The sequence below is a fragment of the Lepidochelys kempii genome, chromosome 11 (assembly GCF_965140285.1).
Source record: "Lepidochelys kempii isolate rLepKem1 chromosome 11, rLepKem1.hap1, whole genome shotgun sequence".
NCBI classification, from domain to species: Eukaryota; Metazoa; Chordata; order Testudines; family Cheloniidae; genus Lepidochelys; species Lepidochelys kempii.
The window spans coordinates 13,135,981-13,152,580 of record NC_136390.1 but is presented as its reverse complement, the minus strand read 5'-3'; the positions used below and the strand labels follow the sequence as shown (position 1 = coordinate 13,152,580).

The window sequence follows — 16,600 nt, the reverse complement described above, 5'->3', positions numbered from 1 at the left end:
GCAGAGTCCTTCTCCCAGTAAATTCAGTCGCAGCTGGCTGGGGCCCATAATATATTAAGTATTTTTTAAAAAAACTCACATTGACAAAACTATATTGTTTTCATTTCAGAGAGTTTGTGAAAAGTGCCTGGGCAGATATTGAACGCTTCAAAGAGCAAAAGAATCATGACTTGAAAGAAGCCCTCATAAATTATGCTGTGATGCAGATTAGTATGTGCAAAAAGGTAGGTTTTGCTTCTGACAGACAGGACAAATATGTAAATGGTAGTAGGGGACCCAGGGACGGATCTGTAACAAATGGGAGAACTTCTATTGCAGAAGGCTGGAAATCAATAGAGTAGGAGCTGCAGCATAGTCTACCTTGCATGCAAGATGCCATATACTTGCTGCCTCCTCTCTCTCTTCCTGGCATGCACTGAGGTTAAGAGAGATTCTCCTGTGTTGGTAACAGTATGCATTAAACAGTGTGGACCAAATCCTCAGTCTTTTCCCCATCCTTATATATGTAAAGTTCTTCTTCGAGTACTTCCTCATATCGATTCCAATTAGGTGTGCATGGCCGTTGGAGAATTTTTACCCTAGCAACACCCGATGGGTTGGCTGTGGAGCCCCCTGGAGTGGCGCCTTCATGGCGCTTGATATATACCCCAGGCAACCCAGTGCCTGCTCAGTTCCTTCTTACCACCTGTGATGGTTGTTGGAACTGTGGAGTCCTTCTTCGCTGTTCTCCACTCTCCCTACGGTATACCTAATAGTTGATAGTTATAGTTCGTTACACTTGGTTTACATAGTGTTAGTGGGGTTGGGGGGTCTTTCCCCTCCTCCCCAATTCTCCTCTTGGGCTCATGCCCAAGGCTCTGGGATTCAAGCCCTGCGGTTCCTGCTCTAAGCCCATGCCAGCGGGCGACCCCATGACTCTTGTCTGAAGTGTCTGGGGGAGTTTCATCAAGCAGAGAAGTGCAGGATCTGCAAAGGGTTTTGTCCCCAGACTCAGAAGGAGTGGGACTTTCGTTTAAAGCAGCTCCTCATGAAGGCAGCTCTTAGCCCTCAGCCTCCTGTGGTGCGCCAAGATCCAGCACCAAGCACCTCGGTGAGCAGCGCCTTGGCGGCAGCAGTAGAAACAGCACCATGGTTGGACTCTGATTGAGACCCGCAGCACCGGTGCTCCCTGGCACCACAACCGACATCATCGGCCCAGCACCGCTCCCGTTCTCATGGCCAGAAGTGGCACTGAAAGCCAGAAAAGGGTGGCACACCTCCACAGAAACCAGCCTCCCTGGAACTGCCCATGGAGACGCGTCCTACAGGAGAGCGTCTAGGGGCACAGCCTACGGCTTCAGTACTGTTGACTCCGGCCCCGAGGGGAGGCCGTTGAGTCCAGTACCCCTGGACTCCCCGACACACAGCGTGGTTGAGGTCCGGTTGCCATCTATCCCGGATACCTTTGCGGCTGCAAGGGATCTTATTGCTATGACTGCATCGGCATCCCCTCAGCCTCATGCCAAGGCACCGGTGCCTGTCCATGCAGCACTGTCCAAGGGCAAGCCAGTCCTAATCCACCCATTGGCACTGTCGGTCGAGCTGCAGCACCGATCCCATTCTTGGCACCATTTCCACTCCCGACACCACTCACAGTCCTGATGCGGCTCGCAGTCCTGGCAACGCTCTCCTTCGCAGTGCCGGTCGTACTCACGGCACCGCTCCAACTCCCCACGCTGGTCCCGATCGCGGTACCGCTCTGTCTGCTGGTCGTCATCGAGAGGCAGATCCCAGACTTGACGCCACTCTCAATGCCGGTCATCATCTCGGCCCAGATCCAGGCGCCGTTCCAGGTACCAGTGCAGGTCCCGGCACCGCTTCCCAGCGTCGTGGCGTTGTTCCCCATTGCCTTGTCGACGTGACCCAGTGCAGATCCGCTTGGCACCACCGTGGCCCTCACGTTCCTTTTCTCATTCTTCGGGATCCGAGGCGGGGTTGCATTTCTCAGACCGTTGCCATTTGGACCATAGCCACCTGGAGTCAGAGCCTCCAGCCTGCCACCGGAACCTAAGCAAACACTGCAGGACCTTCCCTTTGATGGAGAGGGACTGTTTTCGGAAAAGACCGATTTAAGGCTACAAAGCCTTAAGGACTCAAGGGCGATAATGAAGTCCCTGGGCATGCACACACCGGCTACTCAGCGGAAACCCTTCAAACCCCATCAGCTGCAACAACGCTCCTATCCTTGGCTGAGGCAGGATATCTATAGAAGGCGGGGGTGTAATGGCAGGAGAAAGCCCTCCAAACCCCCGTCTGGGCAAGGCCAGGGCCCGCCAAGCCTTCATCAGGCTCAGAACAGGCTTTTTGAAGGGATGCCCGGGGGCAGTGTACTGGACCTTGTTCAGGATCTTACCCCACCTTTCTTGAATCGTTTATCCCATTTCCACTGTGCTTGGTTTTGTATAACCACGGACCGCTGGGTCCTCCGCACAGTGGAAGCGGGATACTCTCTCCAGTTTTCTTCCTCCCCACCCTCCTTCCCTGTCCCTCTTCAGGGATCCTTCTCACGAGCAACTCCTTATTTAGGAGGTTCAGACTCTCCAGGCATCCGTGCCTCTTATTTTGAAGTATCTCCTGGACCTAAAACAGCAGGGTCTGGCGGCATCCTCTGTCAGAGTTCACCTTGCGGCCATCTCGGCTTTTCACCCGGGCGCGAATGGCCGCTCCATCTTTGCCAGTCCTGTGGTTGGCAGGTTCCTCAAGGGCCTGAACCGTCTCTACCCACAGGTTTGGCAGCCAGTCCCCACATGGGACCTTAACCTGGTCTTCCCCAGACTCATAGGGCCCTCATTTGAGCCACTGGCCACCTGCTCCCTCCTCTACCTCTCCTGGAAAATGGCTTTCCTTGTCGCAATCACGTTGGCACGGCGTGTCTCCGAGCTCAGAGCCCTTACCTTGGAATCACCCTACACGATCTTCCATAAATATAAGATGCAACTTCGGCCTCACCCGGCCTTTCTTCCCAAGGTGGTATCGGTCTTCCATATCAGCCAGGACATTTTTCTCCTGGGTTTTTATCCAAAACCGCATGCCAGTCGCCAGGAACAGCGGCTGCACTCCCTCAATGTCCGTAAGGCCCTTGCCTTCTACATTGAGCGTACGAAGCCATTCAGGAAGACGACCCAGCTCTCCTTTGTGGTGGCAGATGAGATGAAGGGCCTCCCGGTCTCTGCTCAGCAGATCTCTTCATGGATCACGTCCTGCATCCGCGCTTGCTATGATCTGGCCAGTCTACCAATCCCACCCCTCACTGCTTGCTCCACAAGGGCCCAGGCCTCGTTGGCAGCTTTTCTGGCCCAGGTGCCGATCCAGGAGATCTGCAGAGCCGGAACTTGGTCCACGGTACACACTTTTGCTTTGCACTTTGCCATCATCCGGCACACCAGAGACAACGCGGCATTTGGTAGAGTGGTCCTACAGTCCACATTGCTTCACTCCAACCCCACTGCCTAGGTAAGGCTCGGGAGTCACCTAATTGGAATTGATATGAGCAAGCACTCGAAGAAGAAAAAACGGCTACTTCCCTTTTGTAACTTGTTCTTCGGGATGTGTTGCTCATATCCATTCCAAACCTGTCCCCCTTCCCCTTTGTCGAAGTAGCCAGCAAGAAGGAACACAGGAGGCGCTGGGTCGGCTGGGGTATATATCGAGCGCCATGAAGGCGCCACTCCAGGGGGCTTCACAGCCAACCCACTGGGTGTTGCTAGGGTAAAAATTCTCCGACAGCCATGCATGCAACATGCGCACACCTAATTGGAATGGATACAAACAACACATCTCGAAGAACATCAGTTACAAAGGTGAGTAACCTTTTTTTCCCTATTAGTGGGAGTTTTGCATGACTTAAGTCTACAGGTAATGTAGGCAAACGTGACACATTTATTCATTTGTTGCAAGGTTCCTATGTTTAGAATAAGCAAAAATCACTTTTTTTTTTTAAAGGGAATTCAAGTTTGGACAAACGCAAAGGAGTGCTTTAGCAAAATGTGATTATCCAGAAAATAATTTCTCCTCAACAAAGTGCCAGAGAACAGAAGCACAAGTGCACAATCATGGATACTAAGTTGCTACATGATCTACATGTAAATCATGAAATAGATGAGTTGAGTAAATACAGTTTTCTTTATGCTGATTGTAGTTGTGTTAATAGAGGACAAAAAGGAAATGTCCTTAAATCGTTAGTCCCTAACAGTCACTTTGTGGCATATTTTACATGTAGCAAATAATTGAGGGCAAAGGGGTTAATGAAAGCTGCAGCTGTACATTGAGGCAAAGGCTTTAGGGAAAGTCCAGACTAACCCAAAAAAGTATAGTGTCATACACAACTGAACTGTTCTCTATGTGTATCTTCTGAACCATCACATTCCGTATTAGACCATCTCCCAATGCCCGCTTTCAGCCCTTGCTGGTTAGGATTTGTAATACTCTAGGGTTGGGGGTTTTTTTTGTTTGTTTGCTTTTTAATGGTGCACACACAGTTGTGTTCTTGAGGTTTACACCGTAAGAAAACAAAAACAGAAATTCATTGTACTGCTTAGAGTTCATAGTTACATGCCTGTGCATCTCCATGGAGAAATTTGTTTTTTCCAAAATTCAGATTAAACACAGTCTCAAACTTCTGAGATTTTTTTTCATACCCTGTACAGTAGAGGAATTGAACAACAGTTCTCTACCATACTCCTCAGTTACTGTGTCCCATTAGAATATTAATCCCGATATTGGTCTGTCATCTAATTTTCTACTACTAGTAAAGGAGTAAGGACCCAACTGAGCAACAGGGCCAGACTCAGACCTGGTGTAATCAGGTGCAACTTCAACTCATTTTATGGAACCTGCTTACCCCAGGTATAAATGTGGCCCTGTTTTCAAAACTGCAGTTATCGTTTAGCTCTGTAGAAATAGTCATCTTTAAAATGAATACGTGGAACATCAAAATAGCTGGTTTTCTTTTGAATATTTAAGATTCATGGTGTTCTGCAAATCACCAGTCTGACTAGGCTTTGCTTGGCTCTTGAAACACCATGTTTCAATATTGCAGATACATACCTTGAACTGATTTTACAAGTACCTACATGAATGTGGTTCTTTAGTGTTTTGGCTGTAACATTTTAAATGGCAGATGAATAAATGTAATCTGTTAGACTGAGCTATTTGTCTTTATGATACGATTTGTTCAAGAGCCAAGCATTTTTATTTCTTGCTAGCTTTGCAGAATCTTAAATATGAGATGCTGTTTCTAATTACAAAAACAAAACTAAGAAACCCCACCCCTACTGTTTCATGGGGCCTTTCTACGTGTTTAAAATGCCCCTGGAATTTTGTGGAATTTGCCAGACCTAATGAGTAATCCAAAAGAAGATTTGCTATAATATTCACTTGAGTCACATATGTTTGTTTATTATATACTACAAATAACACTAATTATCAGATACTGATTTAATGTATGCCAGAAGTCTTTAAAATTCGCTATACAACAGACCTTATATAATGTATCTATTAATTTTCTCAATACCAGATTCTGTGTTTTGCTGTGGCATTTTATGCTCTTAAATCATTAAGAGCTGTAGTAGGCTAAGATCTGAATTATTTAAAAGGTTAAACATCAGTTTATACTTTTAGCTCCTCTACCGTTTCAAGGCACATGATAATGACAAATCTGTCATCCTCTGAGAAGTGATGTTGAGCAGAAAGAGTCTCTCCTTTTAATATTTACAGAGATACAGAATCATTCCATTTTAAAGAACTGTAGTAGTCAGGTCCTATAACAAGTAAAGTAAGGACTTGTACATTACAGAAACCAGGAATTGCTCATCTAGAGTATCCAGTAAACATTCTAGAGTATTGGTGCCTTAATCCAATACCAGGAGGCACTTGGAGTAAATATTTTTCATGCACTTTGATTTTGTTTGATAGATCTTTCTGGTGCCTCTTTCCCCCCATATTTCACATGCTGTACAACTTACTAAATGTATTATATGCCTTTTTTTCTTGCTAGTTGACTTAAATTTGAGAAGGGAACAAAACAGTTCTTGTAAGCTTTGTGCCAAATATGCTAAATAAAACTGCTCTTTGATATTTTTGTTGTGTTTGTTTATTTTGCAAAATACTTTATTTTAGATTTTGAAAACTATTGCTCCATATTTGGGTTCAGATTTTTGCACTGTTTGGGCCTTAAAAGAACATTGCAGAGATTAGGCTCCAAAGTTGGGTTTAATGTTTTTAAAAATCACGAAGTGACTGACTTGCTATTTATGTAAAGAAGCTAGTGTCTGGCTAAGGTTGAAACTAGATTACCATTAAAAGTTCATCTTTGGCCCCACCCTATCTTTTGATAGAATGGAGCCATGTGAGTTTCATATGTACCGTTCCCTTACTCAAGGAAAAACTTTTTTGGAAAGGTTTAATCAAATCTGACAAAACTTGGAAGAGACAAAAGTGTAAAAATTAAACTGGGGTCAATTTCTGTCACATTCTTCCTACTTTGGCTTAGAAACTCCATATTTGTTGGTCTTGGCAACTACTGGTGGCTTTGCCAAATTTTGGAGGGGACATTCTCTTTTTAACGGCAGTTTCCATGTTGCTAATAAGGTCCACATAACAAGTGCACTTTAGAAAATGCATACTTTGTGAAGTATGCACGGCCATGATGCAGTCTGCAGAACCCACAAAATACCTTTTACACCTTAGGAACAGTTCTGAAATCCCTGCCCTTGGCTTAATTCTTAAATTGTCCGCAGTTACAAAACTATTCGCGGAACAGACCAAAATGCTGCTATAATGAAGTGTCCATATAGACCAGTGGTTCTAAACCTATTTATCATTGTGATCTGCATATGCAGCTCTCTGTGCGTTATGTGGGTCGCATCCACACAATATATATACTCCCTGTATGGCCTCGAGGCTGTCACATAGGCTGCAGCTGTGTGCTGATTGGGCCGCAAGCAGGTCACAGGAAGAGATTCGCCAGTATAGACTATATGTTCTTGCATGGTCAGTTTTGATGGGACAGTTGCCAACCCCTCTTGAATATTGCTGGAGGTCTTGGCCACTTACATGTGGCAGGAAGCATTAACCAGCATTGTCATTGCCATCTCCAGCACACCATGCCGGGACTCAGGAATTCACCACTGTGCCATTCACTACTACTTTCTGATCCTGAAAGATCGTCATCCCAGATAGAGGCATCTCCATAGTTGTGTATTGATAAGTTCCAGAGACGTGAACCCAAGTTTCCTACTTTACCTTTTCCAGCTAATCTCTCCTACCTCTTTTTTAGCGGTCTCTCTCTTGCTTTCTCTCTTATTTGAGTGTCCAGCTGATCTGGCGAAGACAGACTTAACATTGCAATTCTTTGCTAGGACCAGTTTGGCAAGCAACAAGCAAATTTTGGCACCCTAGTCGGTGATGAAAAATTTGCCTCCAGCAGACTAGCCAAAGGAAAAAAGGACAATTTAGCCAAATGTTTTCCAGAGCCAATGTAGTCCCAGAATTGGTAACGGGGTTGTGCACTCTGCCTAAGGTCTTCCAGCAACTGAAGTGCAACCCAGAAACAAGATGCATTCTATCTTTGGCTATGCTATTTTCTTCTCCTTTTCCATGTGTTTGGTTTTGTTATTACAGATTTTGATTTTTTATTTCATTCAAAGAGCTCAGACCTACAGTCATGTTTTGGGTGCAGTCTAGACCAAGGAGAGGTTCTCACCACGTGCTCTAGTCCTGGGTGCCTTAAATGCTCTGCTGCTTTGGCTCATAGCATGATACCAACAGCCAGAAGACAAGAATGCTGTTCTCTGCATGTCTGTGTAGTGTTCAGCAAGCAAATAAAATAGAAATACGCTTTTAATGACTGACTTAATAAGCTACTGCCTTGGTTCAACGTAGATTTCGTACCAATCTTTTTTTCTTCCCAGCCATGGCTGTTGTTCTCTGTCAGCACCTTCCATAGAATTACGAAGTGCTGGTTTCCCTTGTCTTCCTAGGGAAGATCTTTGCCTAAACTGGGAACTGAATATAGGTGAGAAACTTGAGACTTCAAACCCCCTGGCTGAAGGACTCATCTTTCTCAGCTTGCAAGATTTCTGGCCTGCTGTGTCTATCCAATGATGGATGCCAATAGGCTTCTTTCTCCTTCGATCTTACCAAACTCACTGTTTAGTCCCCAGACCCAGGATGACCTCATGCTGTTCTTCCCTTTCTGTGGGTTTCCCGACCCCTGCTGATTCGTATGTAAATTTGGCTTCCATTCATTGTTTTGATTCCCCAGTGCTACCTTCTCTCCTGCCTGGGAGAAAACCTGCTTCTTCCTTTGTTTAGTCACAGACTTGAAAGCATAATATCTCCTTTAGCTCAAGTAGCAAAAGCTTGTGTGTTTGTAGCTGACCCACCAAGTTTCTAGTCTCCGCTCCACAAGGGCACTTTTGTAATGTAGTATTGGGTCCGTTGTCTACGTTGCAGCTGTCGGACCAAACTGCTCCATCATCAACATCTTCTGGTGCTGTCAGGTGCATGACATCTATCACGGAAATGCGTTACAATGTTTCCTTCTACTTATAAGTTCTCTGATCAGCTCTGTTTTAAAATTATATATATATATATATTTTCAATTTGCATCCTTTCTCAATACTTGGGTGAGGTAATTGGGGGTGCATTTCTCCACGGACTCTTTACCATCACTCGGTTTTATTGCTAACTTCAGAGGAAATAGAGCCCTTGGCTCTCTCCATATTTGACCATTTTTAAATTGCACAATATGCCCAAACAGCCTGGCCTTGATGAAGTCTCCCTACCATTGTGATGTATTTCTTTTGTTAGGAGTCCTTTTTCATGGCTGGGCATCCAAAATATCAACTCTATTGCCATTGTGTTTCAATGTCTTGCCTTCCATTTGATAGTGTGTGTGTGTGTCCACTTGATGAAGGATGTTGAAAAACTGAGGTGGGTCAGAAAAGAGCGAGATAATTATAAAAGCTTAATTACTACATGATCAGAAAAATTCCTTGGTTTTCCTCTTCATAGTGGTGGTGCAGTGGTCTGAATCTCATCAACCCTGCATTGGTGATGTCCTGAGATAAGAGAAGTCTTCTTAGAAGTGCTATTTGATATCAGACCAGAAGGAAGGAAATATTAATTTTATTGGCAGTGCCCAGGGACCTCAGTCACAGGTCAGGGCCCCATTGTGCTAGGTCCTGCACAAACATAACAAAAACACAATACTACCCCCCAAGAACTTACACCCATGAGGTATCGAGCTTCATTTTGACATCTTCTCAGGCTGTTGCATCTTTGCCTCTTTCCAATCCATCTTAATCAAAGCCATATATTGTATGTTAGATGGTGACCCTTGTCCTTTAGAGCCAAAGAATACTATCTGGGAAGTCTACCATTATCAAGTGCTTTCATGGCTTTTTCTCTACTCCTTCCAGGTCTGAGGTGTTTTTCTTGGACGGGCAGACTAAACTAGCAGTGATATCACTTATGTGGTTGTATTATATGTTTGCATTCCGGTAGTACCCAAAGGTCCCAGTCAAACTGTAAGCACCGTGCAAACACATAGTAAGAAACAGGTGCTGCTTTACAGAGCTTACAAGCTAAATACACCAGACCAACAAAAGGGGACGAGAGGCAGAGAGGTAACAAGATGTGCTCGCAGTCACAGAGCAGAGACAGAGCCAGGAATAGAATCTATGACTTCTAAAATTTAGCACATTAACTCCTAATTTAGTGGCTTATTCCTAGACCACCCTGCCTCGTGATAGTGGAAGGAGTGATTGTCATAAATACTCTGGACACAAGTTGGTTTAAACGTTCATCATAATTAAGGAGAAAAAGGGTCTGGCCTTGGGCTTATGGCACAGGATTGGGAGCAGGGGTTCCAGTTCTAGCTCTGCCACTGACTCCCTGCACGTCTCACCTCCCTTAGAAACAACAGGGGATGCCTGCCAGGAGCTGAAGTGACTGATCCCTACGCTTAGAATTTTTCAAAACTGAGCATACAGGGTGAGCGCTGTGGGCCAGGGCCTGTGTGTCAATGAGGGTGAGGACAGTGCCTAACATACCAGAATGCAAACAGCAATAGTAGTTGGTTCCAGCTTCATTTACAATTACAGCTGTGTTTGAAGCTGGTGTGGAGATGAGCACAATCTCTTTAAAAGAATTTTGCTCAACGCTGGTAAGATTTGGGGGTGGCAAACTCTAGCAACTGATTAAATGAGCAGCAGAACTGTCAGTCTGCAATACTGCATTTTTTTTAAACAGAACCTGCTTGAACCTGGGGTGGGGGATGAAGTTGCATCTATCTTGATGGGCTTCAGAACTCAGGATAAAGCCCAGAGCCTGAGCATGCAAACGCTCCTGTGACTAGTCCCATGGATCCAGCAGGACAACTTGTATGAGTAATTTTATTAAGATAATGTTTAAGTAAAAAGAAAACGGTACAGAGTTTAAGCATACAAGTTTCTGGTTATCAGGGAATAAGGTACAGATTATCAAGGGGTGCGAAATTCGGTTTAGGAACGAGTGGCGTAAGGAATACATAATCTGCAATCTCCCCGGTTGGAGGTAAAAGTTTAACGGGTCAAAGTACAGACATTGAGATATGGGGGTATGTTGTCCATATAATGGCTATGTTCAGGTGTGGAGTATAATGAGTGGATATGACGATGGAGATGGATCTACCCTCATTTGGTGGGATTTAATGTTCAGTGAGTTTATGGTTCCAGTTCATATGGTCCAATGGAAAAAACCTCTCAGTCCCTTTCCCATAGTTGATGCACGATGTTGTACCGGCTCACCCCTCCTGGTACTGTCGGTGGCTGGTGATGTGTTCGATGTACTAGCTCACAGAGCAGTTACAGGATTCACCCCATTAATTCAGTGAGCTGTGATGATCATCTTGTTTACTTACAGTAAATGTTTTGACAGACAAATGGGTTTCTTTACATATTCTGGCACATGGTGAAAACAATCACACTCGCTTTAGAAAATAGCTGCATATAAATGAATGTCAATAATCTACTTCTATTTAGCATTCTGGTAAAGTTCACTGTGCACATATGGAATTAATGTAGCAAAAAGAAAAATACAATTTAGCTCGCCCTCTTGTGTCTCTTAAAAAGTAATTCAGATTGGGCTAATGTAAACTATACACACCATGGAGACAAATACTGCAGCCATTCACCACTGTCTATAGCAGTCATACAAATATTCAGTTTCCATTCTGATAATGTTCTCTAGAGAGCATTTTAAATATAAAGAAGTACTGTATATGACTGTAGTAATGAACTCAAAATTTCACTGATTAACTCCATTGACTTCAATGTAGTTTTCTGCAAATTAATTGGCTGCAGTGTGTTTTAGAATGATTGTATGTAACCCACCAATCTTGGCTCTCAGATGTGTGTGCAGTTTCCATTGACACAGTGGGAGCCCCGTGTATAGCTCTGAGGACAGAATTTATCCCATAGTTTTCATCTAATGCTAATTTCCTTGGGCTAGATTAACAATTGTCTGTGAGATTCATATGTTCTAAAGTCAGAAGGGACCATCATGACCATCTAGTCTGCCCTTCTGCATAACATAGGCCATAGGATATATACAAATTAATTCCTGTTTGAACTACAATATATCTTTTAGAAAGCCATCCAATCTGGATTTAAAAGTTTCTAGTGCTGGAAAATCCACCATACTCCTTGGTAAACTGATCCAATGACTGTTCAAAATGTGCACCTCATTTCAAGTCTGAATTTGTCTAGCTTCAACTTCCAGCCATTTTGTCTGCTAGATTACAGAGCTTTCTTATCAAATTGCTATGCCACATGTAGATACTTACAGACTGTGATCAGGTTGCCCCTTTCTCTTTCATAAGCTAAGCAGGATTGAGCTCCTTCAGTCTCTCATAAGTAAGATTGATCAAAACAGTGGGAAACATTCTCATGTCATTTTTCTGACCCTCTTCAGTTTTTCAACATCCTCCGTCAAGTGTGGACACCAAAACTGAACATAGTATTTCAGTAGAGGTCTCACCAGTGCCAAATACAGGGGTAATCTAACTTCTCTACTCCTGCTTGCTATTCCCCTATTTATGCATCCAAGGATTTATTAGCCTTTTTGGCCACAGCATCACACAAGGAACTAACATTTAGCATTTTAGCCAGCATGACACCCTAGTCTTTTTCAGAGTCACTATTTCCCAGGATAGCGACTCCCATCCTTTTAGTATGGCCTATGTTCATTGCTTCTAGAAGTATGACATTGTTGGTCATATTGCAATGCATATTGTTTGTTTGCTCACACTTTACCATGCAATCCAGAGTACTCTATATCAGTGACCTGTCCTCTTCATCGTTTACTATTCCCCAAATCTTTGTGTCATCTGCAAACTTTCAGTGATGATTTTGTTTTCTTCCAGGTCATCGATAAAATATTAAATATCGTAGGGCCAAGAACCAATCCCTGAGGGACCTCATTAGAAACACACCTGCTTGATGATGATTCCCCATTTACAATTACATTTTGAGACCTATCAATTAACCAGTTTTTAATCCATTGAATGAATGCCAGTGCTGATTTTTGTCTCATTCCAGTTTCTTAATCAAAATGCTGTGTGGTACCTAGTCAAATGCCTTAGAGAAGTCCAAGTATATTACATCAACACTATTAGCTTTTATCAACCAAACTTGTAATCTCAGCAAAAAATATCAGGTTAGTTTGAGATCTGTTTTCCATAAACCTGTGTTGATTGGCATTAATTATATTGCCCCCTCACCCTTAATTCTTTATTAATCAAGTCCTGTGTCATCCATCCCATTATTTTCCTTAGCATCAATGTCAGGCTGACAGGCCTATAACTATCTGGATCATCCCATTTAACCTTTTAAAATTTTGGCATAACATTAGGTTTCTTCCAGTCCTCTGGATTTTTCCCACTGTTCCAAGATGTATTGAAAATCAACATTAACAATCCAGAGAGCTCATGAGTCAGCTCTTAACTTGCATTCAGGAGGAGTTGTTTTTTAATCTGGAGCTGCTGGTTTAAAAATGTCTGTCTTTATTAGCTACTGTTTAATATCCTCCTGTGTTATTGTTGGGATGGAAAGTATTTCATCCTCATCCTCATGATATGAATACATCATCTAGCTTTTACCCAAACACAGAACAGAAATATTTACTAAATGCTTCTGCCTTTTCTGCATTATTGACAATTCTACCATTTCCATCTAGTAATGGACCAATTCCATTGTTAGAATTCCTTTTGTTCTTCGTCTACTTTAAACTCCTTCTTTATTGTCCCTAAATCAGCAGGTCATTGATTTCTCTTTGTGGACTTTTGCTTCCCTGATCAATTTTCTACAATTCCTAGTTTCTCATTTATATTCATGCTATAAACTTCTCCGTTTTTCCATTTATTATATTTTTAAAGCTGGTTTTACTTCCCCTCTAAGCCAGGTTGTTTTGTGTTTTTGTTTCAACCTATATAACCTTTCTCAATTGTGGATTTTGAGTGCATTTTAATCAAATAATCTTTAAAAGTTCTCAGTTACCATTCACATTTTTCTATTCAGTTTCTCTCATGTGATTTTGGCTCATGATCACTTTCAGCTTCACGAAATTAGCCCTGTTAAAGTACTGTGTAAAAATATCACTGGTTGGACTCGATTCTGTTTACACACAAAAAATGATCATTTGCCACCTAAGCACCCACAAAAATTTTTTACTTCTGTAATCAATTCCCCTTTCTCTGTGAAGACAAAGTTTAATATAAAGAAAAGGAGTACTTGTGGCACCTTAGAGACTAACCAATTTATTTGAGCATAAGCTTTCGTGAGCTCAGCTCACGAAAGCTTATGCTCAAATAAATTGGTTAGTCTCTAAGGTGCCACAAGTACTCCTTTTCTTTTTGCGAATACAGACTAACACAGCTGTTACTCTGAAACCTGTCAAAGTTTAATATAGAATTCTCCTGTGTTGGATGAATCTTCCCACCAGGTTTCAGTATACCAATAAGGTTGACTTTGCACTTATAAATTAACAATTCCAATTCCCTTTGTTACCCAGGCTCCTAGCTTTGTTACATACGAAATTAGAGAATTTTTTTTCACATCCCTTGGTGCCTTAATTCCTTCCGTTCTCAACATCATGATTTAGTTTTAAATAAGTGCTTATTTGTTCCCCTTTTTTCACCCACCCCTCTTGTTGTCGTTTGTTTAATGCCTTTCTGACTACACTGGACAGCCAGTCCCCTAGAAGATTGGTTCCCCTTCTTCCGAGAAGGAGGGCATCCTAGCTCTGTCCCCCTCTCCCCACAAGAGGTGGACCAATGTTCCACAAAACCCAAACCCTCTACTTTACATGACTTACTCACCCAGCTGTTCATTTCCAGAATCTTCCGCCTTCTGTCTTCCTTCACTCATGGGACAGGAAAGCTCTGTTAGAAGATCACTTGGACGTTCTTTTTCTTCGGCAACCTTCAGTGTTCCCTGAAGTCATCTCTGTTCTCTGAGGTATCCTGCAAAGCATTGTCATTAGTGCTGACACGCATCCATCACCAGTGGTGCCTGGCCTATTGACTTCAGATCCCTAACCGATCTTGGAGTGACATCCTGTGTCTTGTCTCCAGGAAGACAGCACACCATCCTGTTGTCTCTTGCAGAATGTTCTTCCCATTCTTCTTAGTACAGAATCCGCCAACAAGGATCATCAGTCTTCCTTGGGCAGCAGGAGCTCTCTTTGTGTACACACTTCCCTTTTCTTTTAGGTTGGTTTGAGAAGCCATTAGCAGGTATGTCCCATACAACTCTCCATTCCATTCATCCAGCTTGATCATCAGAGATGTTTTCTGCAGTTTCCAGCCTGAGAACATAACGAGTGGCTACATCTAGCTTTGTGCTGTTCTTCCTAGTCCTCTTCTCTCTAGTAGTCACAGCCTGCCCTTCCACTTTTGCTTCCAGCTATGTAGAATGCCACCTGGTCCTCTTGCCTCTGGTGACTATGAACAGCCAAGTTTCCTCTAGTTTCCACTTTTTCTGGTTCCTTGGAGACCGGTTCCTTTCAGGACTTTGAAATTGTGATGCTTCCTGGATCTGATTCTCCAAAAACACCTCAGTCTTTCTGGTGCTCCACAGTGTCTGTAATTGTCCTTCCAGACCACGAATCTTTTCTTACAGCACAGCCACCAGTTTGCATGTCATACAGAGAAAGTCCCTTCCGGCTTTGGGCAGGAAAGACAACATGGTGTGTCCACTGCATTCGCAACCACTATTTCATTGCTGGCCATAAGAAAGTATGTAATATTCAGTTTAAGGCACAGAGACTGTAACTAACCAACAGTTACCGAATCAAAAGATGCATTTTGGTTCATGTAAGAGAAAATTGTCACATGGTTGCATTTTAATTCTTAGTCCACTTATCATAGTGTGAACACGGGGAAAAAAATCAGCAAAAAATAGCAGAAGCCAGGAAACTGCATTCAACAACATCTGTTCACTTCTGCCTGCTCTGTTGCTGTTAGTCCCTCCGTTCCACGCACAGCAAAGACAAGTTCACTCTAACAAAAAAGTTTGTGGCAAAGATGTACATTCTCCCTTCTGAATGAGTGGGAGTCTCTGAAATTTCTGCTTTTAGAAAGCACAAGTCTTACTGCACCTTCCAAGGAGCCCAAGTGGTTCCTCGTACTGCAGAAGCAGTCATGAGTAAAGTGAACTCTCATTATATATCACAGGAGATCACTACTTCCTTTTAATTTGCCTGAGTTGCTAAAATTTACCATAGTAGCGCAGAGCAGTCCAGGAAAACATCACCTTTTATTTGTTTCCTTTCACCCTACGTGCCTGGCCCTGAAAATCCTAAACCTTCCAGAGCCAAGTGGACAAGTATTGCTGCAGCTTACACATCTGTGACAAACTTGTCCAAGAAGGAATCAGAGCCCATTCAACATGCGCCACAATGACATCCTGGGCAGAAACAGAATCTGCTGCTACAGAGGAAATTTCTAATCCACTTGGTCATCCATTAACTCATTGAGAAAACACTCCAGGCTTAGCCTTCATTCCTCTGTAGAAGCACCCTTCATCAGGAACATTCTCCATAAAGTCCCTTAAAAGTCTCACTATATTAATTTTTAAGGAAATCCTTTCCATCTTACATATCTCCTAGTCCCTACTATTTCCTTACTGTTCTCTATGTCCTAAATGTCCCCAGTTCAGGTAAAGATCATGGTCCAGGATGGAACATTTGTTACCTGATTATTTTCTTTCTGGTAGTCCTATTTTACCACCCTGATTCCCTCGCGCCACCCTAAACAATTCTCTGCATGTATAAAGTCCATCTTTGATCATCTCTACGGAGTCCATATGGGTAGTGAATATGATTTAACAGGTGTTATGGTAACATCCTAATAAGAATTTAGTCTTTCAAAACAGTGCTGGAACTATTCATCCAGAATGAGGGCAGCAGGGGTGTGTGTGACCAAACTTCAGAGCCTCCTGAATGCATCTGAGATGCTATCAGTATTTACAGGAAGAGAGGTGCAATCCAAATATCCTGGACTGAGCAAGAGGGCAATCCT

General features: G+C 43.2%; 1 protein-coding gene across 3 annotated transcripts in view; it reads left to right on the top strand.

The window, feature by feature from the left end:
* Positions 1-6,112, top strand: part of SNX4 (sorting nexin 4) — an 83,947-nt gene extending 77,835 nt beyond the window's left edge. For all 3 annotated transcript variants that reach the window (XM_073305188.1, XM_073305189.1, XM_073305190.2), the window contains exons 13-14: positions 110-224; positions 3,982-6,112. In XM_073305188.1, the coding sequence (XP_073161289.1) occupies positions 110-224; positions 3,982-4,029 (163 nt within the window). In that variant the 3' untranslated portion in view covers positions 4,030-6,112. The remainder of the gene's footprint in view (positions 1-109; positions 225-3,981) is intronic.
* The last annotated feature ends 10,488 nt before the right edge of the window (positions 6,113-16,600 follow it).